The sequence below is a fragment of the Nycticebus coucang genome, chromosome 3, assembly GCF_027406575.1.
Source record: "Nycticebus coucang isolate mNycCou1 chromosome 3, mNycCou1.pri, whole genome shotgun sequence".
NCBI lineage: Eukaryota > Metazoa > Chordata > Mammalia > Primates > Lorisidae > Nycticebus > Nycticebus coucang.
In genome coordinates, this window is record NC_069782.1 from 128579644 (window position 1) to 128605283 (window position 25640).

At 41.2% G+C, this 25640-nt stretch overlaps 1 protein-coding gene across 1 annotated transcript; it reads right to left on the bottom strand.

The window, feature by feature from the left end:
• Window positions 1–219: 219 nt before the first annotated feature.
• On the bottom strand, window positions 220–22196 carry GOT1 (glutamic-oxaloacetic transaminase 1). Its single transcript, XM_053582912.1, has 9 exons — window positions 21871–22196; window positions 16017–16198; window positions 7871–7994; window positions 7290–7402; window positions 6925–7029; window positions 4310–4460; window positions 4065–4230; window positions 3198–3340; window positions 220–1030 (listed from the first exon to the last, which is right to left on the bottom strand). The coding sequence occupies exons 1-9, from the start codon at window positions 21986–21988 to the stop codon at window positions 891–893; spliced, it is 1242 nt and encodes a 413-aa protein (XP_053438887.1). The 5' UTR covers window positions 21989–22196; the 3' UTR covers window positions 220–890.
• Between the last annotated feature and the right edge of the window lie 3444 nt (window positions 22197–25640).

Sequence of the window (25640 nt, forward strand, 5' to 3'; positions counted from 1 at the left end):
TCCTATGAAGTCCATGTTCTAAAGTAATATAAGATGATGGGTGGCCTCTGAATGACAAGCCCATAAAACCAACAGTCATATACGGTGAGTTCACTAAAGGGAGCTGTATTGTGAGAATACATTTTACTTTTTCCTGTAGACACTAGTTAATCCCTCTAAAGCATTCATTTTAAACTGTGAATCACAACTCATTAGTGGATCACAAAATCAATTCCGTGGTCTTGCTTAGCATTTTTATTTTATTTTCTTAGTGAAGTAGAACACAATAGAACAGACTAGAAAATACCGGAATGCACTACACATAACAAGAGTATACTGTTTTGTGAAACATTTTTTTCAATTAAATATGTGTGTGTATCTTTGTATGTGTCATGATTAAATATATTTCTTATCACAGTCACCCTAAAGAACTAAAGTTTAGGACTAGGGACACAACCATGCAGAAAGAGCAGGGAGATAAAGACACTCTGGGTCGAGATGATGAGTTTTAATGCCCACAACCAACTCCTACAATTGTACTTTGGCTCCTTCAGACAACTTGATCTTTGGGACAGGACTTTGTACGGAGTCGAGCCACGTGTAGCACACATGCACACATTCCTGCCTCTAACAAGGGGGGCAAGATACCTACAGCTCATGATCCAAGTACTTTTTTATTCTTAAATAAAAACCTTAATTTGCTCTGGCCTCCAAAAGGCGCTAACCCCAGGCCAAAAAATTCAAGGGATGTTCTGTTTACGTGGGACCAATTTAAACAAAGGCCACCTCGCCAGACCAAACTTCCAGTCCTTCAGTGGTCTCCAATCCATGATATGTACATCTAGGTTTGTGCAGGCAGGGAACACACATGACAGAATTGCTTTGGTGGTGCTGGACGGGATGGTGTTTCTTCACTGGATTTTGGTGACTGCTTCATGGATGGAGGTGGCCACATAATCCAAATTTTTGGTGGTTAAACCACACATGTTGATCCGACCGCTTGGCAACAGATAGATGTGCTTTTCATTGACCATGTATGCAACCTGCTTGGCTGTTGAAACCAAAAGATGATAATCAGAGCAGCAGGGAACCGTAAAGTAGTAGAGGCTCAGCAATTACAGGACAATTAAAATTTTCCTTCCTTCCCCTTAACATAGAGAAGCAAAAAAAAGGAGCTGTTTTGTTCAGTTGACAAATAGGAAAATAGGCTCACTAGATTCTAGAAAGTACTCTTATTAGTTAACTTTCTAATGCCCAGAAATTTCAACATGGCTACTTCTGGTGGGAATTTTAATCTGGGATTACTTTCTAATCAAGCCTGTACATTACATTGACCAGACACTCTTATGAACCAAAACAACCATCAGACTTAAGAACATTCCATTGATATGAAAACTGGTTATGAAATGCTTCCTTTAGCCCTTTTCTGACCAGTGTTTGCTTATCCCTGAGCACCTAGAAGCAACCCTCCTTTGACATTTCTGTATCAGACAAAGCCTCACATACTTGATAAGCGCACTTGATAAATGCTGTGTGAATGAACCAAGTAAAACCACACAGATCTCTCTGTCCTGGCAACATCAGTCCATTTATCAGATCTCACTCTCTCAGATACGAGAGGATTTTTCCATGTTTGCAGAAATGCATCCTATTGTGATTATAGGGCTCCTACCCTGGGTTTTTTTGTTTGTTTGTTTGTTTTTAACAAAAATGAGACTTTTCTATTTCAGGAGAGAAGGGATATATCATGATTTGAGAAATTAGTAAAAGTTATGGACTCCTTCCCTAGAAAAAGGCCAATATAAACATATACAATTTTTAAGATATAATTTCAGAGGCTTCATCCATAGATTCCAGGTTAAAGTACATCCACAGACTCCAGGTTAAAAGCTCCTGTTCTGACAGATAAAATGTAGTGAGCTTTTAACATGAAAACTGTAGAAACTAGATGGTGGGCATATGGGGATTCACTGCATAATTCCTCAAACTTTCCTGGATGTTTAAAACTTTTCATAATAAAATGTTATTTTATAAAATGTTGGGAGAAAAAAACAGTTTTTAAAAAGGATAAATGATGTCAAGTGATAAAAATATAACTTTAGTATTATAAGTACAGTTCTATTCTCATCATTTTTCAATAAAAAATAAAACAAATATCCTGATCTGGATAGTTAGAAGGATATGGATATTTTATTGGGGAGATATCCCTATCTTGTGAGCTTTAAGAATATTACTACGAAAGACTATTTCCACTACTCTTAATATTTTTACATTAAACACTGAATAATGTAAAATGCATTGTATAAGGATGACTTTACATGTTCTAGTCAACTAATTCTCTGTCCCACTTACATGAAGACACCTACAGCCAACTAAGCTATATTCCTTCACTTCTTGGGTAGCCTCACTTTACCCCTCAGAGTATTTTGAGGGGTCTATAATATAAAGTCTATCACCTTTAACTTACATTTATTTCCTTTTTTTCTCAGTCCACTTCACACTGGCACTCTAGTGGCCCCAACTGTAATATCTCTAGGGACCTCTGACAGTCTACCTACAACCCAAGCCAGCTTAACCCTAGAGCCACTCAGACGAACAGGTGAGTGGCCACATCTGCACCACCCAACCAGTGGCTTGGCCAGTAGTGCTCTGGAATTACTATTAAATAAATGAATCCTCTATCATCACAAAAGCCTACTGATAGCAGATATGTGCTACTTATGGCTCACCAAGGTCACACATGGCTCCCCACCAACTTTTCAGCTTTTAATTTCAACCACCAATCTCGGGTTTTATTTATGAAACAGAAAGAGAACTCTGTAATTTCTTTGTGAAGGCAATACGTGGAAATAGGAAAGACCTGTTAAGAAGTTAGATCCCTGAATAATACATTTATTCTTAGGGTTAAGGTAAAGACAAAAGATACCTGAACACTTATAAGATACTTTTCGTAAACCAAAATATAAAGCCTGTTATTTCCCAGCTAGCTCTGAGCTACTTTCCAGCCTATAAAAATGAAAATATCTTGGCTATGGGTCAGCAGGGCAGACCACAACAATGCTTTCCTGAGACCCAAGGGGTTTAAGGAGATGATGAGACACTTAAGAAAACCTAACTGGATCCAAAGCAATGGCTGCCCAGTAAGCCATGGCTAACAGGTGAGCACAAGACCAGCGACTGCAACTAAGAGGAACAGAAGGAGGTGGGGGGCCACTTACGGTTCAACCCAGTGAAGCTGAACATGCCAATTTGATCAGTGATGTGATTCCAGGTTCCAGGGGTCCTCAGGGCTTCTAATCGTGCCCTGAGTTCAGATCTCATGGTCAGAATCCGCTCAGCCATTGTCTTTACATTTCCCGTCCTAAAGCATGGATAGTAACATAGGTATCAGTCCAGACAGGAGAGATGGTACATGAGAACCTGTAGGTTTAAAAACTGTAACTTAAAACTACATGCTGAAAATGGAGTCACAACCTGCCCTTTAAGGTATGTGGATGCCTGGATAGGTGAATGAACAGACCAGAGAGTCAGACTTAGCAGTGGAAGGAAAGGACTGTATTTACTGATGGAGTCTAGTGCCATCTTGGGTATACTGCTGTAAAACACCAATGTTTCAACTCAGGCTTCATTGAGGTACTGATATAGATAGGATAATATATTTTATCTCTAATTAAATACAGATTGCAGATTTAGCTACTACATAAAAATAACTCAGTACCAAAATAAGATAAAATGTAAATGAGAGATACAAATGAAGAGCCCCCAAACTGCCATACTGCCTTGAAGGTGGATATTCTGTTCCATCAAGAATTCCTTCATGAGTTTTCCAACTTTATGGGAAGCCTGGGAGGCAGGGGAGTGGGGAAGCCACCACTCCAAGTGCCTCTTCCTCTGTCCCAGGTGCTGTGTTCCACACATGTGAGGTAGGTATCAGTCCTGTTTCACATAAATATCTGATATTTGAAGGGGTTAAAGTAATTTTATCCTGCCTCTACCCAAATCAAAGGAAGAGACGCAGTTAAATGTAACTGGACAATGACTACTCTGCTTCCTACCCCTCGCCCAACAGGCTGTGTGCTCCTTACCATTCCTCAAAGAGCTCAGGGTTACACAGGGTCAGAGCCACGATTCTTGCTCCCTGGGCTGGAGGATTGGACCAAGTAACTCGCACAATCTTCTCCATCTGGGAAAGGACCCGCAGGATGCCATCAGCTTCTTTTCCAACCACAGTCAGATTCCCCACTCGCTCGTCTAAAGAAAGAGATGAGAATCAGGAGTGGCTGATAGGGGGTGATATGGGGAGGGGGCTGTAACTTGGAAGGGCACTCACTGTAGAGCCCGAAGTTCTTGGAGAAGGACTGGGCACAGAAGAGCTCAAAGCCTTCAGACACAAAATAGCGAACAGCCCAGGCATCTTTCTCTAGGTTTCCAGATGCAAAGCCCTGATAGGCTGAGTCGAAGAAGGGGAACAGAAATCGGCGCTGCAAGGAAGGAGAGTGAGTCAGGGAAGGAAATCCTTCTGGAACCAACTTCATTTACTGACCTTCCTTCCCCAACTGATGCCTGGGAGGAACTTCTAACACTGTCCTTTTTTATTTCTCGTCTATACACACCCAACCACCACTTTATGTCTCTTTCTCTGTTCAGCTAAACAGCAACCACAAATGTAGTGATTTCTGTAAACTTTGCTTTTGTTTTTTTTTTTTGGAGACAGAGTCTCATTATGTCACCCTTGGTAAAGTGCTGTGGCATCACAACTCACAGCAACCTCAGACTCTGGGGCTTAAGCAATTCTCTTGCCTCAGCCTCCCAAGTAGCTGGTACTACAGGCGCCCACCACAATGCCCAGCTGTTTTTTTGTTGTTGTTGCAATTGTCATTGTTGTTTAGCAGGCCCGGGCTGGGTTCAAACCCACGAGCCTGGGTGTATGTAGCCGGCGCCCTACCCACTGAGGTATGGGTGCTGCCCTGTAAACTTTGCTTTTTAAGAGTACTACATTGTAGGCCAGGCATAGTGGCTCATGTCTGTAATTCTAACACTTTGGGAGAGCGAGGCAGGTGGTTTGCTTGGCTCAGGAGTTTGAGACAGCCTGAGCAAGAGGAAGACTCCATCTCTACTAAAAGTAGAAAAATTAGCCAGACATGATGGCATATGCCTGTAGTCCCAGCTACTCAGGAGGCTGGGGCAGGAGGATCGCTGGAGCCCAGGATTTTGAGGATGCAGTGACCTGTGATCACACCACTGCACTCTCTAGGCCAGGCAGAAGAGTAAGACCCTGTCTCAAAAAAAAAAAAAAAAAGAAAAAAAAGCACACCGTTCTTGTCACCATGCAGCTGTGCTAAAAGGGCTTGTTTTTGAGGCATGGTGGTTATGTACTGGGTTGGAGGATTCTTCTCCATGAATTCTTTGTGTAATAAGCTTGGTCACGTGTAGGCTTAGTATCCTCAGGGTCACCCCACAACTTCAGGGATATTCTGGGTATTCAGACAAAGTGGACAGAGTAGTCTCTAATCTTATCACTCTTATCTCTTCAAAGAGCTGCCCACAGTGAACCTGTTCTTGCTATTGGAATCTCTAAGCGGACACCACTTCCCTCCCTGGAACTGTCCAAGCTTTGGTGAAACTGTGTCTAGCCTGGGTGAAACTGTGGTGAGTGGTGTATCATGATTCCTACCTCTGCAGCTGATTCTCCATGTCCTTTTACACCCCAGTCTTATGAGACCTATTTCCTGAGAGCTCCAGAATCCTTCTGCATCTCACTTTCTTCTCTGCCACCTACTCTATTCAAGGCACCATCAATGCCTATCTAGATTACAGAAGCAGCCCCCTGACTGCTCCCCCAGTCTGCCTAATCTGGCCTCCCTCCAATCCAGTCCCTACTATGCAATCAGGGTGACCCTAACATAATATACATCTGATCACACCACTCCCTGACATCAAAGATTTCAGTGGCTTCCTACTACCCTCAGAACAAAGTCCAACTCCCCAGCACAGGACATTTACTTCTAGCTTTCTCACTCACACCCCCCAACTCCCTTGAACTCTAGGCCATGGCAAGAATCACTTTGTCTTCCTTACATGAGTATGATCTCTGCTTTTCACGAGGCTCTTCTTCCCTCTGTAGGGAAGGAAAGTTCTCTGCCCGCCCCTGCCTCCTGATGCTTTTTTAACTCCTCCCCATCCTAAAAATCTCAACATGAATATCCCTTCTTCTAGGAAGGCTCCTGCCATCTGTCCCCATATACGCTGCCAAAAGTGTGGGCTACAGATCCCATTATAAGCCCCATCAACATAACTATCCCACAGTATCACAACTGCTTAGTACCTGTCTGTCTCCCCAAACAGACTGAGGGGAGGGACGTCTGCTGTGTTCACTACTGTATCCCAGTGACACCCAGTACACAACACTTCCTCACCAAATATTCCACAAACACGTCAGTGAAGAATATACACACTAGAAATTCCAATCTAGAAAATTATACCAAAGAAATAATAAAAAGAAGTTTTATTATGCAACTTTTCATAAGATCAAGAAATCTGGAATAAACCTAAATTTCCATCACCTGATTTACCCAATCCTAATATGAAATATCCAAGAAAGAGATATAACATAGCTATGAAAAATGTTGCTGCAAAACATTTACTGACATGTATATAAAAAAGTTCAAATGAAAAACAGTGTTACAAAACAGTACAGACAAAATGATCTCATCTTTGTAAAATGTGTATATATACATATATAAAACTGCGTGCACGCACACAGACACACACAAAGCCTGATATTCTACCTTCCAAAACATTAACGATGTTTTTCTTTTCTTAAGTAGAAGGATTTATACTTAATATTTTTTTCTTTGGACTTTTCTCCATACTCCAAATTCTTCAGTAAACGGGTATTGTTTTTGAATATATCTTTTTTAAGAGATGCTCTGACATAGTAGTTACCTTCATGTAAGAAGCAATCTGTTTCCACTGCTCCGGGGTGGGGTCAGTGCCAGTTGGGTTGTGTGCACAGGCATGGAGGACAAAGATGGAGAACTCAGGAGCATTCTGAGGAGAAGGAAGCTACGTCAGATCTGAGACTAGCAGCAGTGTGAGGGACACAGCCAGCAGGGAGGGCCACGGGCAACCGTGTTCTTATTGCTCTTTCATGTCTCTCTTTGGGGCTCTCTCTCTTACTCGCTATTTCAAAAACCAGTATCTGGTTTGGGAAGACATCGCAGACTTTCACTTATCAACTTATCCAAAGACTTTCCTTGCTATTCCTGACACCAGGGGACTCTCTTTATTTTTTCTTCTAAATCACCCACCTCCAGATCATTCAGGAAACCCTGGAGGTCAAGTCCTCTCTTCTCTGCATCCCAATAGTGATAGGTCCGAATATCTTTAAAACCAGCGGCGGAAAATACACCATTATGATTTTCTGCAAGCAAAAGGTAAAATGTTAAATGCTTTTACACTAGGAGGTATACTTGGAAAGAATCCAAGTCAGCTAGCTTCCAGGGCCCTCACAGGCTCAGTGTCCGCTGGTGTTACTGAAGCTAGGGGTGAACATATAGAAGAATGAATTTAAGCAAGAACAAGTTCAATCAGTCATTATTAATGCCAAACTTATATCCCACTACAATGGCACTTCCTGCACCTACATTTTATGCCTCCTCTGGGGAGTTTCAACAAAGACTAAAATGAAAGTCTACCTAAACTCTTGTGAAAGAGTATTCCTAATTTGCATTTGAACACCAGGTTTCTCATGTACGTTATAATCCCCTGCTCAAGCCATTGCCAGGGGACAGTGGCTCCGGGGATGAATTACACTTTCTGTATAACCAGTGAAAGTCATGAGGATAATTCCAACTTCTGTTTCTCCTCTCACTATAGCTGAAAGACTCACCCCAGGTTGGTGAGGATACGTAGACAGGTGTGTTCTTGTTGTTTGTTCCATTGTACCATCGTGCTAAAAACTCAGCTCCAATTCGTAGTGCACCCGTTCCCCCTAAAGACTGCACACCTCCAACCTGAAAGAGAAGAATCAGAGTCTCAGCCTGATAATGGTTAAGTCATATAATATTTGAAAGATTAGGTAATAAAGAGCATTTTATGTTTGCCCGCTCTGTGCTAAGCCTTTTTAGTAGCATTATCTCACCAAAATCCGCAACAGCTACATGAAGAAGGTTCCATTACTTGCCCATGTTTACAAATAAAAAAAAATGAGGCCGAGCGAAGGGAAGCACCATGCTCAAAGTTAGCAGCTACGGAGCAAGAGGGCCAGATCTTCTTCAACCTAGGAGGTCTGAGTCTGGGGGCGCTTCCTTTCTGAACACAGAGAAAGAGGCCACATTAGTGTGTGTATGTGCCTTGGAAGGAAAACCCATCTCTTCGCACCCATCTCAAAATCAAAATTTCCCTCCAGCAGAAGCCTGTAAAATAGTTTCTAGCTTGCCACTGACATCTGCCTGTGCTCCTCCTTCTCATCTCTAGAACTAGCACTTATTAATCCTTAGACACAAGTTCTTTTTTTTTATTTTTAATTAGCCAGGTATGTTGGCTAGATAGGTTAGGTTATGTCAATGGCCATCCATGTAGCTGGGACTACAGGCGCCCACGACATGCCTGGCTATTTTTTGGTTGTAGCTGTCATTGTTGTTTGGCAGGCCCGGGCTGGATTCGAACCCTCCAGCTCTGTATGTGGCTGGTGCCTTAGCCGCTTGAGCTACAGGCTCCAAGCCTAGACACATGTTCTAACAAAATGAAGGTAATGTGCAAATACTACTTCCCTCTCTTAGCATCTTCTCATCTTAAAGTGACCTAGTATAGTCAATAACAAAAGTCTTCATATCAAAATTGAGTACAAAGGACAATTAATGACAATTAAGGTTATGGTGGGGGAAGGAAAAGCAGAGAGAGGGAAGGAGGGAGGGGGTGGGGCCATGGTGCGTGCCATGGGGGCAAGACATGATTGCAAGAGGGATTTTACCTAACAAATGCAATCAGTGTAACCTGGCTTATTGTACCCTCAATGAATCCCCAACAATAAAAAAAATAATAATAAAATAAAAGTCTTGTGTTTTATTATTTATAGAAGGCTTCTGCATATATTCTTATTTGATCCCCAATTCACACATAAGGAAACTGATTTAGAAGTGATTTACAAAAGGATACAAGGAGGTGAGTGGCAAAGCTGGGCCCAAACCCAGGTCTTCCCATTCTAGATCAAGTTACTCCTCAATGGCCTATTGATAAGATTTCTGCCTATAGAACTGTGATTTTTGTGCCTTCAAAATTCTAATTAGGTATCAGCATAACTCTTTCAGTAAAGAAATGTCATAAACCACATGTTGCCTAATTTGTCTAAGGGTTAAGGAGAAAGGAAGACACATTGGTGTGTGCCAAACATCTATTTAAATAAAAGGCAGGCACATACCAATCTTCTAACAGCAGCAACCCTGAAGAGGGGTCCAGGATGTAGAAATAGTGGTCAAATGAAACTTTAGCCTAATCTATAAGTTGTTTTTTAAAAATGAGAAGAATATATTCATGTATTATTTGTAAAATTTTATAATAATTTTTAAAACCTATTTAGACATCTAGGATTTGCTATGAAATAATACAGCTGTGGCAGTAGGGGAGAAATAGGAGGGTAAAAAGAGAGAAATATACAAGATTGACCACATGCAGACAATTGTTGAAGCTAGGTGATAGGGGACTGATCCATTATCCTATTTTCTTAACTTTCATATACATTTGAAAATTTCCATGATAAAAAGGTTAAAAAAAAAAAAGTCTTCCTAGATAGAGAAGAAAGGCTTCCTAAATCTTTTTAATAACCTAACATTACACTGATGCTAAAAGATGATAAAGGAGGCTCAGTGCCTGTAACACAGTGGTTATGGCATCAGCTATATACACTGAGGCTAGCCGGTTCAAACCCAACCCCACCAGCTAAACAACAATGACAACTGCAACAAAAAATATTCAGGTGTTGTGGCGGGCACCTGTAGTCCCAGCTACTTGGGAGGCTGAGGCAAGAGAATCGCTTAAGCCCAAGAGTTTGAGGTTGCTATGAGCTGTGTATACCCCAGCACTCTACCAAGGGCAACACAATGAGACTCTGCCTCAAAAAAAAAAAAAGGAAAAAAGTAGAGAAAAGTGAGATGAGTCAGAAGGATCAGTAGTTTGACACCAGGCTGGGCAATGGTGAGACCTTGTCTCTACACAAAATTGAATAAATTAGCTGGGTGTAATGGTGCATGCCTGCAGTCCCAGGTACTAGGAAGGCTGAGGTGGGAGGATTGTTTTGAGCCCAGGAGTTGAGGCTCCAGTGAGCTATGATCACACCACTGTACTACAGCCTGGGCAACAGAGCAAGACTGTCTTTTAAAAGAGAGACAGAGAAGAGTGAGAGAGAGGAGGAGGGGAGAGAAAGAGAGACCTAGCTCCTTCAGGTGTTTTGATACTAATTTCCCAAATAAACATTAATGAACAGTATTAATCCAACAATACTTTAAAAAGTACCCCTTGGATTAAGTGAGTCTTCCCATGAATGTGTAATTAAGAGATATATTATAAAATTTGTGATGCTGCTAGTAGAGAAAACTCAAACAATCCTCAAAACAGATAAGAAAAGCTTAGCCATTCCTCATATAAATGCTTACTAAAACAGAAAACAATGGATATTTCCTAAAAATTCATTCAACACATAAGTCAGCTTCATGATAAACAATGAATTATGAGCAGAAATCCCATTTAAGCTAGGAGCAAAGCAATGCTAAATTATTACCAGTACTATTCACCAGTGTTCTATCTGTATTTATAGGTCTGTGGAATAACACTATCTGAAGTGTAAAATACAAGCAAAGTTGACATTCAAAGAATGAGGAACTGAATACAGCTGTACATTTCAGAGGGAAGCAAAGACAGTGGACTGGAGCTAAAACAGTAGTGTACGTCACATCTGGTGCACTAACTTCTCTGTTCTTTACAGTGATCCTAAGCACTAGTCTTCTACCATTACTGGAAAGATTTTGCCCCCAGATCGTGGTCTACCTGGATTGTTTATGCAAATTGCTATTGAGGTGATAAAACTGAAATGTACATTTATTTTTTATGGATTTGCTATCCAGCTAAATTGAAAGTCAATTTCATACATTACTTAAGTAATATTTCTAGAATGCCAATACTTTCTATGCAAATGAGCAAGGTTTCCCATCAACATGGTTTTAAGTTACGGGAATATGACAATGCATATGGATGCCAGTGAAAACATTCACAGGCATAATTTTTCATTTCCTGCACTTCACAATTTATTTATTTATTATTTGGGGTGGGGTGAGGAAGGGAGACATAGTCTCACCCCACCACCCTGGGTAGAATGTTGTGGCCTCATAGCTCACAGCAACTTCAAACTCTTTGGGCTTAAATGATCCTCTTACCGCAGCCTTCTAAGTACTGGGACTATAGGCACCCACCACAATGCCGAGCTAGTTTTTCTATTTTTAGTAGAGACAGGGTCTTGCTCTTGCTCAGGCTGGTCCCAAACTCCTGCGCTCAGGAGATCCACCTGCCTCAGCCTCCCAGAGTGCTAGTATTATGGCATGAGCCACTGCACCAGCTGACAATTTTTTTTAAGAGAGTGGGTTTTACTGTGTTACCCAAGCTAGAGTACAGTGGCATAATCATAGCTCACAACAACCTCCGATTCCTAGACTTGGGTGATCTTCCTACCTCAGCCTCTTGAGTAGCTGGGAGTATACACACACACCACCACACCTAATTTTTTTAATATTTTTTGCCAGGATGGGGTCTTGCTATGTTGCCCAGGCTGGTCTCGAACTCCTGGGCTCAAGCCTTCCACCTTGGTCTCCCAAAGTGCTAGGACTACGGTCGTGAGTCATTACACCTAGCCCCTGTGTTCAACTGAGTCTAACTCCATCCATTCTCCCCCAATCCAGATAGCAAATTCATTACAAGAATTTAGGAAGACAGTAAACCTGTCTACAGTCCCACTAATACTGTATAAGTGTTCCCTTCTCTGCACATCCACACGAGCATGTATTGTTTTGGGACTTTATGATGGAAGCCATTCTTTCTGGGGTTAGGTAATATCTCAGTGTGACTCTGATTTGCATTTCTCTGTTGATTAGAGATGATGAGCATTTTTCATGTGTTGTTGGCTACTACTCTATCATCACAAGAAAAGTTTCTGTTCATGTCTCTTGCCCACTTTTTAATGAGGTTGTTTAATTTTCTTTTTCTTTTGATTTGCCTGAGTTCTTTGTAGATTCTGGTTATCCAATGGGTAACATGCAAATGTCTTCTACCATTCTGTAGGCTGTCTTTTTGCTTTGTTAACTGTGTCCTGTGCTGTGCAGAAAGTCCTCACAGAGTATGAAAGTAGACCTACCACTTGATTCTGCAATCTCATTAATAGGTATTTACCCAAAGGAAAAAAGGCATTCTACCATAAAAAACATTTGCACTTGAATATTTACAGCTGCACAATTCACAATCACACAGATATAGAAACAACCCAAGTGCCCTTCAACACAGGAATGGATTAATAAATTATGATATATGTATACCATGAAATATTATTCAGCCATAAAAAGATGTAGATTATATATCTTTTGCAACAATCTGGATAGAAGTGAGAGCCCACAAACAATCCTATCTACAGTGGCTCAGTAGTTTCAGAAGCTGAAATAACACTACATAGGAGATGAAAAATCTGGATCCTACAGAATTGTCTGGATCCTGTATTCTTTAAGTAGAAAAGTTAATACTACATACAGGACAGTGAGAAGTCTAGAAACCAGGTCCCTCAAAGCGGGTGAAGGATCTGGTAATGTTAAATCTGCACTAGAAAAATCTAAGGGAAGACAAGAATAGTGTTTGTTTTCTCACTCATTCTTTCATTCATGCCTCATCTCCTTTAAGTTTTGGCTAAAATGTTATTCTATTTCTACTATGACCATCTAGTTAAAACTGTATCCACCCGCAGAACTCCTAGCATGCCTCCCCTTGCTCTATTTTCATAGCATTCATTATCTTTAATATACTATGTCATTTTCTCATTATGTTTATAGTATGTTTCTTTCCACATAACTGAGAGAAAGGCCAGAGAATTCTGTATGTTTGGGTCACCACCATGCTCTAGCACCTGGAACAGTGCCCAGCTTTAATGGTGAGCATCTGATGACTAAATAAATGAGTGAATTCAAACATCTGGAAATCTCTGAAGTACTCACAGGACTCCAACAACTAGCTCTGCCTGAGGAAGGTAAGGATTCAGTGTGAAAGTGATCCCTGAATGGGTCTTGACAGGCTTGGGGGTAGGGACAGGAGAGTTGGAGAGGTGAGGAAGGCATTCCAAGTGGAAGGAAGAGCCAGATAAAGGCTCTTAACCATGACAGGGCCTGGTGAGTCCAGAAAACAGCAAGGCTCATAGAATGGCAGGACCCCCAGGTTCAAGGTCAAAAGTAATAGAAGACATGATTAGCTTTTTTTGCTAAGAAAGGTCATTCTAGCTGCAGTATGCAAAATGTACTAGAATGGGGAAGAGACTAGAGGGAGGAAAGTCAATTAGGAGGCTGTTTGGGGATGGTAAAGACTTCCAAGGAAAGAGGAAAGGCTCAGGACTCAGTAGTAACTGAGAGTGATGTAGGTGCTAAGGGAGCATCCCAAACCAGTCCAAACAGTACCTTCAAATGCTTGCTGCCATGATAAAGACTGCCATCTAAAATTGTTCTATGATCAAAAACACAACAGGGGGAGGCGCCTGTGGCTCAGTCGGTAGGGCACCAGCCCCATATATATATACCGAGGGTGGAGGGTTCAAACCCAGCCCCGGCCAAACTGCAACCAAAAAATAGCTGGGCGTTGTGGCGGGTGCCTGTAGTCCCAGCTACTCGGGAGGCTGAGGCAAGAGAATCGCTTAAGCCCAGGAGTTGGAGGTTGCTGTGAGCTGTGTGACGCCACGGCACTCTACTGAGGGCGATAAAGTGAAACTCTGTCTCTACAAAAAAAAAAAACACAACAGGAAGAACTAGACTAAAAGGGAGGGCTATATGTTCCTAGATCAAGACCATAAGCACTGGCTCCAAGTCTTACAGTGTTAAGTGAGCAAACACAGATCCATGAGCCCAACAACAAAAAGCAAGCATCTGCCCAACAGAGTTAATAACTGTGTCAGAAATGCATAATCTTAGAGGAAGAAGCTCTCAAACACAGAATCTGTTTTCATTTATCAACGACAGAATTCAGCTAGTTTATTTACAGAATTTCAGAAGGTAGGCCCCCCAGTTGCCTCAGTTCCTCACTTTCAGACCTCAGTAGGCCTCTCCACTACCTTTGTGGAAACACTGGATTTTCAGGGCAACTTCCTAATGTGACCTATAATCTCAACATTTCTATCCAAATGCCTTCAGTTCCTTGAGGAAAATCAGTCTCTCAAAACAATCCAGACAAAACCCTACTCAAATTAATTACTTGCCTAATCATGGACCTGAGTTCCCAAATCTTCACCAGAGCTGCCCTGCCTCCTGATTCAACACATAAGAATGTACATGTGTGTAACCTTTATTTATCCAGTAATTCTGCTTATTGGGGCATCTGGGTAACATGATATAGAAAAGGAAAAACCTGCTGTAAAAGCTTGTGGAGAATAAATCAGATGACTCTAAGATGTGGTCCCTTCAAAAAATGAACCATAGGCTATACTACAACACTGGCCTGGGGAGCAATTGCACAATACCTAACTGGACTATTGCAAAAATCTGAGCTCTCACCTTTCCTACCCATCTGATCAGTTTTATCTTCTTCAAATAACACTTTTATTGAGTAACTTCTCTGTCAAACCTTCAGGTGACTTCTCCTGCCCTTGCTGCCAAAATCAGTCTGCCTGATTTGTCCAGCATGTTCCCAGCTCTCGTCAACCAGGTCTCTTCACAACCTAGATCTGCTTACCCTTTATCTTTGTCCCTGGACTCTCAACACTCAAGGCGAATACTCCTCCTTTTGTCCCTCTTCCTTACTGTGTGGTTGGTTCTCACACCTGGCTGTACTTTGAAATCACCTGGGGAGCTTCTAAAAAAACATGCCCATGGCAGGGACGGAAAAGGGGAGGAATAAAAAAGAGAGGGGAAAGGCAGTGCCCTCCAAGATTCTGATTTAACTGGCCTGGCATGGAGTCCACAGAGTCCAGCCATTCGTATGTTTCTATAAACTCCCTATGTGATGCTATTGTTGAGCCAGAAAACCAGTGTCCTGGCCTTGTTCACACATTCGCCAAGGTTCAGCTCAAGTCCCATCTCCAGCCTTCATGAATTCCTATCACACTGAAAGTCATACCACTTCCTGTCATGTACAGCCTGCCTCACTCCAGACGTGTTCCTCCTCCATGTGTCTCTAGTTATACACAGAATACATACCAGGAAGTACTTAAATGAGAGATGCTAAGATCAAGGCTAGAAATATTAAAGAATATTAGAACCGGCAAGGACTTCAAAGAGCTTCTAGACTAGAGGCTCTTGAACTTTTGCGGGCCACAGACACCTTTTGAAAAGCTGATATAAGGAATCAACCTTCTCCCCAGGAGTTAAGTACACACAAAATTCTACATATAATTTCAGGGGGCTCAGAGGCCCTTTAAAAGATCCCCTATGCAAGTGTTCCTTATGGGGTCCAAAATACAAACTATTATAAGTCTTTTTCTGACATGTAGTTGTAGGGTCCAGAGGGGTAAATGAATTTTTGTGGTCAAAATAGTGGCAAAGTTGGGTCTAGAACCCTGGTCTCTCTTATCATTCCTTTAAATCTCCTCTACTTGGCATCTCCACTGACTGCTTTAAACCTGGCAGCTGAAATCTGATGATCTACTACTGAACAATTCCATGCTGTGTGTGACCACATTATGTGCTCTATCAAGTTCTTAAACTTAACTCTACTGAAACCCTTATTCATTGGTAGCTCAATAACACCTAATACTTTAAAGCAAACCGCATTTTCAACTTATTTTTACTTTCACAATTTCTAAAACTCACCCGCTTCTCTTTGATAGCTGGGCTGTTGTCCCCAAGGACTAAGCGAGAAGCACAGGTCCGGAACTCTGCCAGGCCCAGGATGGGTAGATACTCATGGTTTAGGCTACTGTCGTTAGCAATCCTCTGCTCCACCTTCCTCACTACTGGCAGAACCCAGGGCTGGGAGTCATCTGTGCGATACGCTAGAGAATGGAAAAGAGTTGATACAGAGGAGTCTTAGTCTGTGTCCAAATGAGAGTTTATTAACTGTGAACAAGGAGCATTCTGACACCTTCCAGTTAGAACAGTAAAGGGAATTGAAGTAAAGTTCATTCACTCACTGAGTACCTAATTAGGGCCAAACATGAGCTAGGTGCTGGGCAAACAAGACAGACATCCTTATGAAAAGTATAGGTCATTAACTATACGACCACCAAAAAGTAGAATGCTGAAATAAGACTGGGACATCACAGAGCCTGGTCACGTGAGAGGATGCATGGGAGAGCACTCTGCAAACTAAATGCTACATCGATATTGCTAGCAGGCCACCCCACCTCTTGCCCTAGAGGAGCAGAATTAGAATGAAGGGTAAGCACATGCCTGCGACTGAAGAGTCCAACAACTGGTTGGGTTACACAATCAGCCCAGGATCCACTAACACACCTCTCTATCCTCTTTCTGTATTTTCACATCAGGCAATGTTTACCATTTTGAATGTTTATCCCACTTCATCTGCCTCACCCTTCCATTGATCTAAATTGATCTCTCACAATATTTAATCTTGCTCTATAGTAAATTTCTAAGCTCAGAGTTATCCTATTGCTGCCTTTTTCCCTGTACTACTCTATGCTTATGTTAGGATTATAGCTTTAGAGGACAGCTGCTGTGGCCTTGCACCCAAGCCAATAATCTCTCGGAGTAGGATTCCTGACAGGGGTCATTTGCCTCTCTGCTCAAATGTTTAGGTCTCCAACAATCCTATACTTAGGCAAGGGACTTTGAAACTGAAACAAAATTTTAGAACAATTCTGATTAAGTTGTATCTTGTATTAATCTCTGTCATGAAAAAAATCACTTTTTAGGGTAGTTTTTATTGTTTAGTGAACAACACATGCTGATTGTAGAAAAATTAGAAAAGGCCAGAAAGTAAATAATAAACATCATAATTAACATGTAATCTCGGCACTCAGAGATAAGGAATATGAAAATTTTGGGGTACAACCTTCTAAGCTTTATTTTCTATGAACATATTTATTTACAAAATATGAATCATATTGTATATAGAATTTGCAATGTGCTTTTTCCCACTTAAATATATATTACCAATATTTTTTCATCATCATTAACTATTCTTCTAATAGGTGATATGTTTGCAGGTCCCTTCCCATCCTTATCCTCTGTCTACCTAGTTTCCAAATCCCTTCCTCCATAAATACTGTTATTTTCTTATGTATCCTTCCAGAATTTCTCTATGCACACACAAATATACCTTCTTCCCTATGCCCTTTTTACACAAAAAGTAGCATATCACATATCACACATGGTTTTGTTCCTTGCTTTTTCCACTTGAAGATCTTTTTATATTCATGCATACAGAATGTCCTTGTTCCTTTTTGTAGCTGCCTAACTGATGAATGTACCACATTTTATTTTGTCAGTCTCTTGTTGATGGACATTTAAGTTGTTTACAATCTTAAAGCAGTACTTTAGCGAACAACCTTGTACATACGTCATCTCATATGAATGCAATTGTATCTGTTAACATGCAGGGTGAAAAATGGAGGAGGGAGCTAAGAAGTTATGTGTATTTGTAATTTTGACAAATATTTCCAAATTCCCCTCTATAGGAATTATATCAATTCACATTCCCACCAACAACAATATAACAGTGCCTGCTTCCACACAGCCTTACCCACTGAATGAACTTTTGCCATTATCAGGGTACGAATGGTATCCCAAGGTAATTTTAATTTGCATTTCTCTTATGAATGCAACTGGGTATTTTTTATACATATGAGCCATTTGCAACACCATTTTAGTAATTATATAATATCCCTTCCTACATGTAATTGTTTTGCTTTGAATTATTCACTATCATAAACATTGTGATGCATGCTCTTAGATCTTTATGCATACTCACAACTGTTTTCTTAGGGAAAAAACTCTAAATATAAATTTACTAGGTCAAATGGTATACAATAAAAGACTTTATAAGATCATTTTGAATTTTTTGTGTCTTCTATCAGCTGACTCTACCCTCCAAGATTGTGTCATCCGTGTCATCTCAGTTTCTCAAACTGAGAAACCTATTGAGCTAGTAATAAAAATACAGATGGAGCTACAGGCTGGCATAGCCACTTACCAACCAACAGTCTCAGGGTAGGAGAATCTAACTCACAATACTCTTATACCACTCACATTCTACCCCTAGACCCACCAAACTAATTCCTTCTCAACAAATTCAAAAGGCCTCCTTTACCGGATGGGATTTGGGCTGGTTTCCTCATAGGCATACCAAAATAACTACTTCCAAGTAAGAGTTCTCCCGGAAACAGATTACCCTATCTAAGATCACAATGTTACCATTGTTCAAAGTGTTCTTGAAATTTCTTTTGGAATTGTTTTCAAAGGCAACATTTCATTATTTTGAATATCCTTAATAGGGCCAACACTTCATCCTTTGAAACTCAATTTAAGTTTTGGAAATAGTACTTGCATCATCTCCAGAGAAGAAGGTGGGTAAATAAAGTGGATAATATTCATGGAGAACAATTATAAAGTGATGATCTCTTGTATGGGTCCTACCTGCTTCCAAGGCCATTCCAAAAGAAAGTTTCAAAAAAATCTTTGAACAAAAAAGCATGTTTTGACTAGCCACAAAGGAGACTACTTGGATATACCAAAGTTTGGACAGGTCTATGTTTGAGTGTTATATACTTACCTGTTTAACTATATATGAATTATTGAGATTGTCACAGCAAGAAGAAAATCTCTGAGGAAACTATCTGTAAGTAGAAACTTTCTGAGATTACAGTTGCAGTTTATTCTAAATATGTCCCAGCATCACTAGAACATGAGCTGGAGAGTTTCCATTAAGGTTTATATCTTAACTGGGGGGGAAAAAAGAGTCTCTTCCCGAAAGTCAGTTGTAATTACATTTCCTTCACAATGAGTATATTTTGGATGTGTATAAGTAAGGGTAGGACTTACAAAAGCTAGAAAGAGACCTTTTATTCTACTCTCATTAGGCCCTTATCTAAACATCTGCCAGCCATAAAAAGGTCATAATGATGATTAACAACAACGTTTATATACAGGGCACCCCAAAGTTGCCATACATAGGAAACACGTATGGTGGCAAATATCTTGAACCATGGTCACCGTGAGTGGGAGAGAAGACTGTGTGTGTGTGTGTGTGTGTGTGTGTGTAGAAAGAGGTGGCCAACGTGTACAAAAGATTTTGTTAATATTTTGTAAAAAAAAAAGGTACATTTAGCTCCAATTTCTCATTTTCCCTATGTATGGTGACTTTTGGGACCCACATATATCACTTGCATTTACATTACATTTCACACATAATTATCATTTAATCCTCAGTTGATGAAGCCAGTAAAATTATCCTACACTATATTAATAGAATATGCTAGTGAATCTTGGAGTAAACTTTTAGTAGAGTTAAATCTTAAGAGTAGAATTTAGAGAAAGGTTATTCAGTTTGGCTTCTCATTTAGCAGACTGAGCCCCAGTCACATTAAATAACCCTTCCAAGGTCACCTCATTGGAACACAGTAGTAGGTCTGTCCCTAAGTCTCCTGGCTCTTCCCACTATAGTGCACTGGCTACCCCCAGACAGGATGAAGGTACCTGAACTAGAGGAGTGGATAGAGAATCTGGGGCCTGAGAGAGCTAGCCTGGAGTCTCCGCTCTACCACTGAGGACACATGACCTGGGGCAAACTGCTTCATCTCTCAGGGCTTTGGCTTCTTTACCTCTAAACAGTAATAGTAATAAACAACCCTCCAGAGCTGTGAACATTAAATGAGATTACATGGATCAATCATTTGCTCATAGTAAGGAGTGAAGTTTCTGAGTTCCAGGAAAACCTGACAAAGGCTCCATCACAGAGGAGGTGGCCATGTGCACTAATGACTACAATTATGAGTCAAGCACTTCTGGCCTGGGCTATCAAGGTGTCTTTTCTCTGCAAGAGCAGCTTATTTCTGACCCAATGTCAAATTATTTCATTTTGCAGTTCTTAAGCCAAAAATTCTCATTCCACATCTTTTATGAGATTCACCCAAATGTCAAAACAGCAATAATCAGAATAGCTAACACTTAGATAAATCCTACTTATGTGCCGGACACAGATCTAAACACTTTAAATGTAAACTACCCTGTAAGATAGTTCAAAGGTAAATGAGCCAATAAAATCTTATGTTATAAAAAGATATATTTAGATCAATATGAATTAGTTCTTCAGTATATATCTGGCTATAAAGAAATACTTAGGATATTCTGGATTGGATTTAAATTAAGAGCTTGAATGGTGCCCATTCCAATTCAATTCGAGGCAATCTTTTAATACTTTCCCCACTCTGCTGCCTGCTAAAAACATCATTTTCCCTCCATCAGTGAAACTACATAGTATTGACTATTTTTTAAGTGCTTTATTATGAAAAGTTTCGACCCTTTGCGAAAGCTAAGAGAATAATACAATGTATGTCCATATGCCTGTTACCCAGCTTCAAACAAATCAACAGCTTCAGCAACAATCACTTTTTAATGTTTTTGTTTTTTTACCCCTCTCTCATACTTCTGGGGAAAGACTTAACAGATGCTATGTACAGACACAAACATTCTCCATGGGAGCCTCCTTCATGTCACCCTCTGCAACAATATAATTCCATTTGCTCTTTCAAAGTTTCTAGTCCTTGTATTAAGTTTGTTCCCTAGCATAGGACTTCACCCTACTCATTTTTATCTCTCTGGCTAGTCTTTGTATATGGCAAAATCCAAATGGAGAAAATGACTATAGGACTTCAAATATCCAAACAATGGTGAAAGAAACATAACAAATTCATCAAAGATCTGAATCAAAGGAATTTCAGAGGCACTCCAATACAAACCTTCTTGGCAGATGGGGAAACTGAGGCCTGCGCTCTGATCTGTCCAAAGCCCAAGAAATACAACCAAGAAATGAAGAGAAGGATGTGTGGAAAGTGAGGTTCTATGCTCATATCCATACTTCTTCCTACTGCTTCCCACCATCTCTACCCATTCCTACCACATCTGTGAGGGCCAAACCGTCTTCCCAGATCCTTCCAGGAAGCATTAACCCATCTCAAAGCATAGTGTAGATTTTAAAATCCTCAAGAGCAAAACCAAGCCTCAGTCTTCCCCACAAGACTTAATAAGGTCCCTGATTGATACTTGGTAGTCAACCAAATATTTACTAGCCCAGACCAGAGCTCCCTAGGACTAACAGTTCTCCTTTACCCCTTTTCCAGTACCCAGGACCCAGAGCCTATTAGGCTTCTTATTTTCCTCCCTCTCCTTACAAGCCCTGGCCGCCCCATTTCTTTGAAGGATGTAGTATGAAGAACATACGATGGGGAATCATAAAGCCTGAGTTTGTGTCCTGGCTGCTAAACCTGTTCTGTGTGACTTTGGACACATCTCCCCTTTCCAGGGACTCCATATCCTCATCTCTAAAATGGGCAGGTTGAGCGAAGTCTTTCTGGACCCTGCCTCCTCTCCGGCATCCCCCTATTCAGGCAGCGCCAAACTGGGCCTCGGCCTCTCCCACCTTCCCACCCCCAGGCTGGGTCCGCTACACTCCCCAAGCTGCTCACTCTCCCGAGCACTGCATCCTTACCTCCCACTCCCAGGTTGACCTTGCGGGGATCCGGATCCTCCCTAAAGTCGGCAGTAAGCTTAAAGACCAGGACCGGCTCGCTCTGAGGAACCTCGGCAAAGACTGACGGAGGCGCCATGGCGAGAGAGCAAGAATCCGCCCAGAGTTCTCACCCTGCGCCTGGAGCAGCTCGGTCCCGGCTGGCCACGGCGACCGGAGGAGACTCTCACCTTCACCCAGCCGGCGGGGGCGGGCCGGCGGCCTCCAATGGCCGAGCAGCATACGGAGCTTGGCAACACGCTTAACCAATTGCGAGCTTCTGACAAAGGAGGAGCAGAAGGGAGGAGATACAATTAGCCAATCCAAGAAGAGAATCTTCTGGAGGGGCGGTAATGATGCAACCAATGCCATTTACACCAGCCAGGACGTGGGCGGAGGCTAGGCTTGATTGGCAGGGTGTGCTCCTATTGCGGAGGCTGTTATTCCCTGGGTCTTTGGCTGAGAGGAGGAGCCCGGCGAGCGGTCATTGCAACCTGTACAACCTTCGGTGGCCCGGAGACCAGGGGGAGGTGGCCGGCGGGAATTCCTGAGGACAGGTCTTCATGTACTCGCTGAGCAGGTGTTTTTGTTGCCAGTCCCAGCAGCGGGCACGTTTATGACGGTCTTGGCTGGTAGCCAAATCTCTGGATGCGAGTCCTTGGCGAGGACGTGCAGCTCCGAAGCCGGTGCGGGCAACCTTGACCATCTGGGCCGGGTCCCCAGGGAGATGTGGGTGTGCTGCCTGCCTTGGTCTCAGGCGGGTTAGGCGGTAGGGATCCTTCAACGGCAGGTGACGACGAATTCCCTTCTGCTGCTCTTTGAGATTTTCGCTACGCATTTGTTGTGTTGTTGAATGAAGAGGGTCCCTCCTGCCTGTCACTGTCCTCCAGTATGCACAGACCGGGATAGGTCCACCAAATTTTGTCAGAAGTCGGGGATTCTGGAGAACAGCGAGAGTAGCCTCTTTAAGACTGTTCTGTTCTTCCATTCCAAAAATCACAGTTTTATACATAAAAGTTCAAAGTAAAAATCACGTTAATCTTTATCTTAAACAATAATAATCGGCATAACCTACAACCCATAATAAACAATAATCAGCATTACCCTGGACTCAAAATAACATTACAATTTAAAAGTTAATCTTCTAAATCAATTGTCCTAAACTACTGAAGGTACACACTTTAAGGTTAAATTGAATTTACAAAACAGTAAGAATGGGAGACATGAAGTGAAGGTCACTAAGACCTAAACTAACCAGACCAGCTGTGTCCTCTCAGCCCTAGCCTGAATGATTCTATCTTATTCTCACTACATATGCTTTCATTTTCCACTCCAAATACTACATTTCATATCTGTGAAATAGATTTTACATAGAAATAATTACTGCAATTTACTGTATTTGTCCCGGGATGGAACTTACTCAGTTCAGGGTAAGGTTTAAAGTTATACTAGAAACAACCTGTAGCACAGTTAATAAGAGACAACAAGGGGTACAATACGTATAATAACAAATAAAGGTTTCTGAGAATCATATTTTCCATCCCAACAACTGAAGCTTTTAACCTCCATCTCCGCACAGTTTTGCAGTCCCCTGGTCTGGTTTGAGTTCACTGGTTTTTCTTAGGAATAAGGCTAGATGCAGGAATGACACAATCCAGACAACTTGATCGTTGTAGGGGCTGGTTTGTCCTTTCTCTTGAGTTGGTTGTCAGGTGTTCTAAGTCTTCAGAAGAACTTGATCGCAGGTTGAAATGTGTGTTGGTCTGGCAAAGTAGAGAAAGGAGCCTCTTTTTCAGCAATTCAGAGTGTAGCATGGTGTGGCTCAGGAGGTGGCAGGGTGTGCCATGACAGAAATCAAAGGTCATCTGCGGGAGACCTTGTAAAAGTCAGAATGGCCATTTTGGGTGGACGGTCTAAAACCAGCTGAGTAAGTTCCTTGGTCTGGGTGAGTCCATTATCTGGATGTAGGACCTGGAAGATATTTCAAAAACTACTCTATGGTAAAGAAGTAAACAGAGGCCCAATCTGGCTTCATCAGCATGGACAAAGTCAGGGTTTGAGGTAAGAGAATGAAACTATTTAGGCTCGGCGCCCATAGCACAGTGGTTATGGCGCTGGCCACATACACCGAGGTTGGCAGGTTCAAACCCAACCCAGGCCAGCTAAGCAACAGTGACACTGGAACAGAAAGATAGCGCCTGTAGTCCTAGCTACTTAGGAGGCTGAGGCAAGAGAATTGCTTAGCCCAAGAGTTTGAGGTTGCTGTGAGCTGTGATGCCACAGCGCTCTACCTAGGGTGACATAGTGAGACTCTGCTTCAAAAAAAAAAAAAAAAATGAAACTATTTAGCAGTAACCTACAAATATTCACAAGTTCTGGCTTTCGAGGCTAAGGTTTGCACAATGAGAACATTAGTATTTTTATTTACAGCCTCAGCACAGTTCTTAAGATAAAACTTAGCTTTAAGAGTCCTTATAGAACTGATCTGAAGTTCTGGACAATTTCAGGGAATATTCCTGAAAATCATTTGGGTGTAGGCTGCTTGTGAAGCACTGTTGTAGCCATACCACTTACTGGGAAATTTTTATTCAGGTTTTAATTTCTCCTGAGGTATCTATATAGACCCAGCAGATAGTGTTTAATACTGTATACATTCCTTCCAGTGTAGTTAATAGGCAACCCAGAACCGCTTGATTATCTAGGAGTACCTGGGCTAGCAAGTTAAACAATCTTTGTTGAGCCTTAAGGCTTTTCCAGTTTCTTCTCCACCAGTCTTACACTCAGAGACAAATCTCTGATCACATTCCTTTTGGCATATATTCTATAGATTGGAACAAGCATATTAGCATGTTTTTTCGTGATGTTATTTCTGGGGTAGTCATGCCAAAATATATTAGAGACATGTATTTTGGAGTAAATGTTTTAACTTTTTTTCCCCATGTCCACATTGAACTTCAAAGATTTTACTTATTAAAACTCTGTATGTTATCTCAGGACTAAGAAGCAGAAAGAAAGAGTACATTGCAGTAATTCTGATACGGTATATAATTTTATACTCTTTGGTGAGTTTCTTAGTCTTATGAATAGATCAGTTTGGTTAAATAGCTATGTATCATTTTATAAGCTGGCATTGCGGACAAAGCAGGCATCTAATATGGGTGGGTCATAGATTTTTGAACCATATTTTTTTCTCTTTAATTTCACATTATATTAAAGGCAAATCCTAGCACAATCAATTTATTTGTCAAAATAAACTGTACTTTCAGTATACTGGGTCTAATTATTTTGTATAAAGTGTAGTAAGAATAATTAGTCAACTAGGTCTTTCTTTCTTTTAAAATTGGCTTTGCTGGAAGCTTTTATAAGGAATATCAGGTTAAACTGAAAGCCTCTCAAGTCAAGTCAAGGTTTCATCTGTGTCATTAGATACCTATGTGTATTGGGTTAATTCCTCTTTTCTCAAGGTCCCAAAGCAACTTGGAGTGCTTGGACTTGTCAGAAAGTGACATTTTTTACTCACCACAGATCAAGAAACATTATTGATGAGGTATCTGGCCAGTTTTTTCAATGGTATTTTTATTGGCCTTATAAAATCAACCTTAATTTCTTACTGCCATCTGAACACCCCTGAAAATGTCATTTCAGTCAAAGCCTTGAAAAATAACCAGTATTTTTCATTGTGTTCTATAGAAGAAAACAGATTTTTATTGAACTTATGCAAATAACTATATTGTCAGAAATTAAGAATACTT

Coding starts and splice junctions, on each gene's coding strand:
- GOT1 (XM_053582912.1), bottom strand. CDS start 21,988: ATGGCGCCTCCGTCAGTCTTTGCCGAGGTTCCTCAGAGCGAGCCGGTC. Junction 7,030..7,289: donor GTTTCCTGAATGATCTGGAG/GTGGGTGATTTA, acceptor CCTTCTCCTCAG/AATGCTCCTGAGTTCTCCAT. Junction 3,341..4,064: donor CCTGAGCTCTTTGAGGAATG/GTAAGGAGCACA, acceptor TCCATGCTTTAG/GACGGGAAATGTAAAGACAA.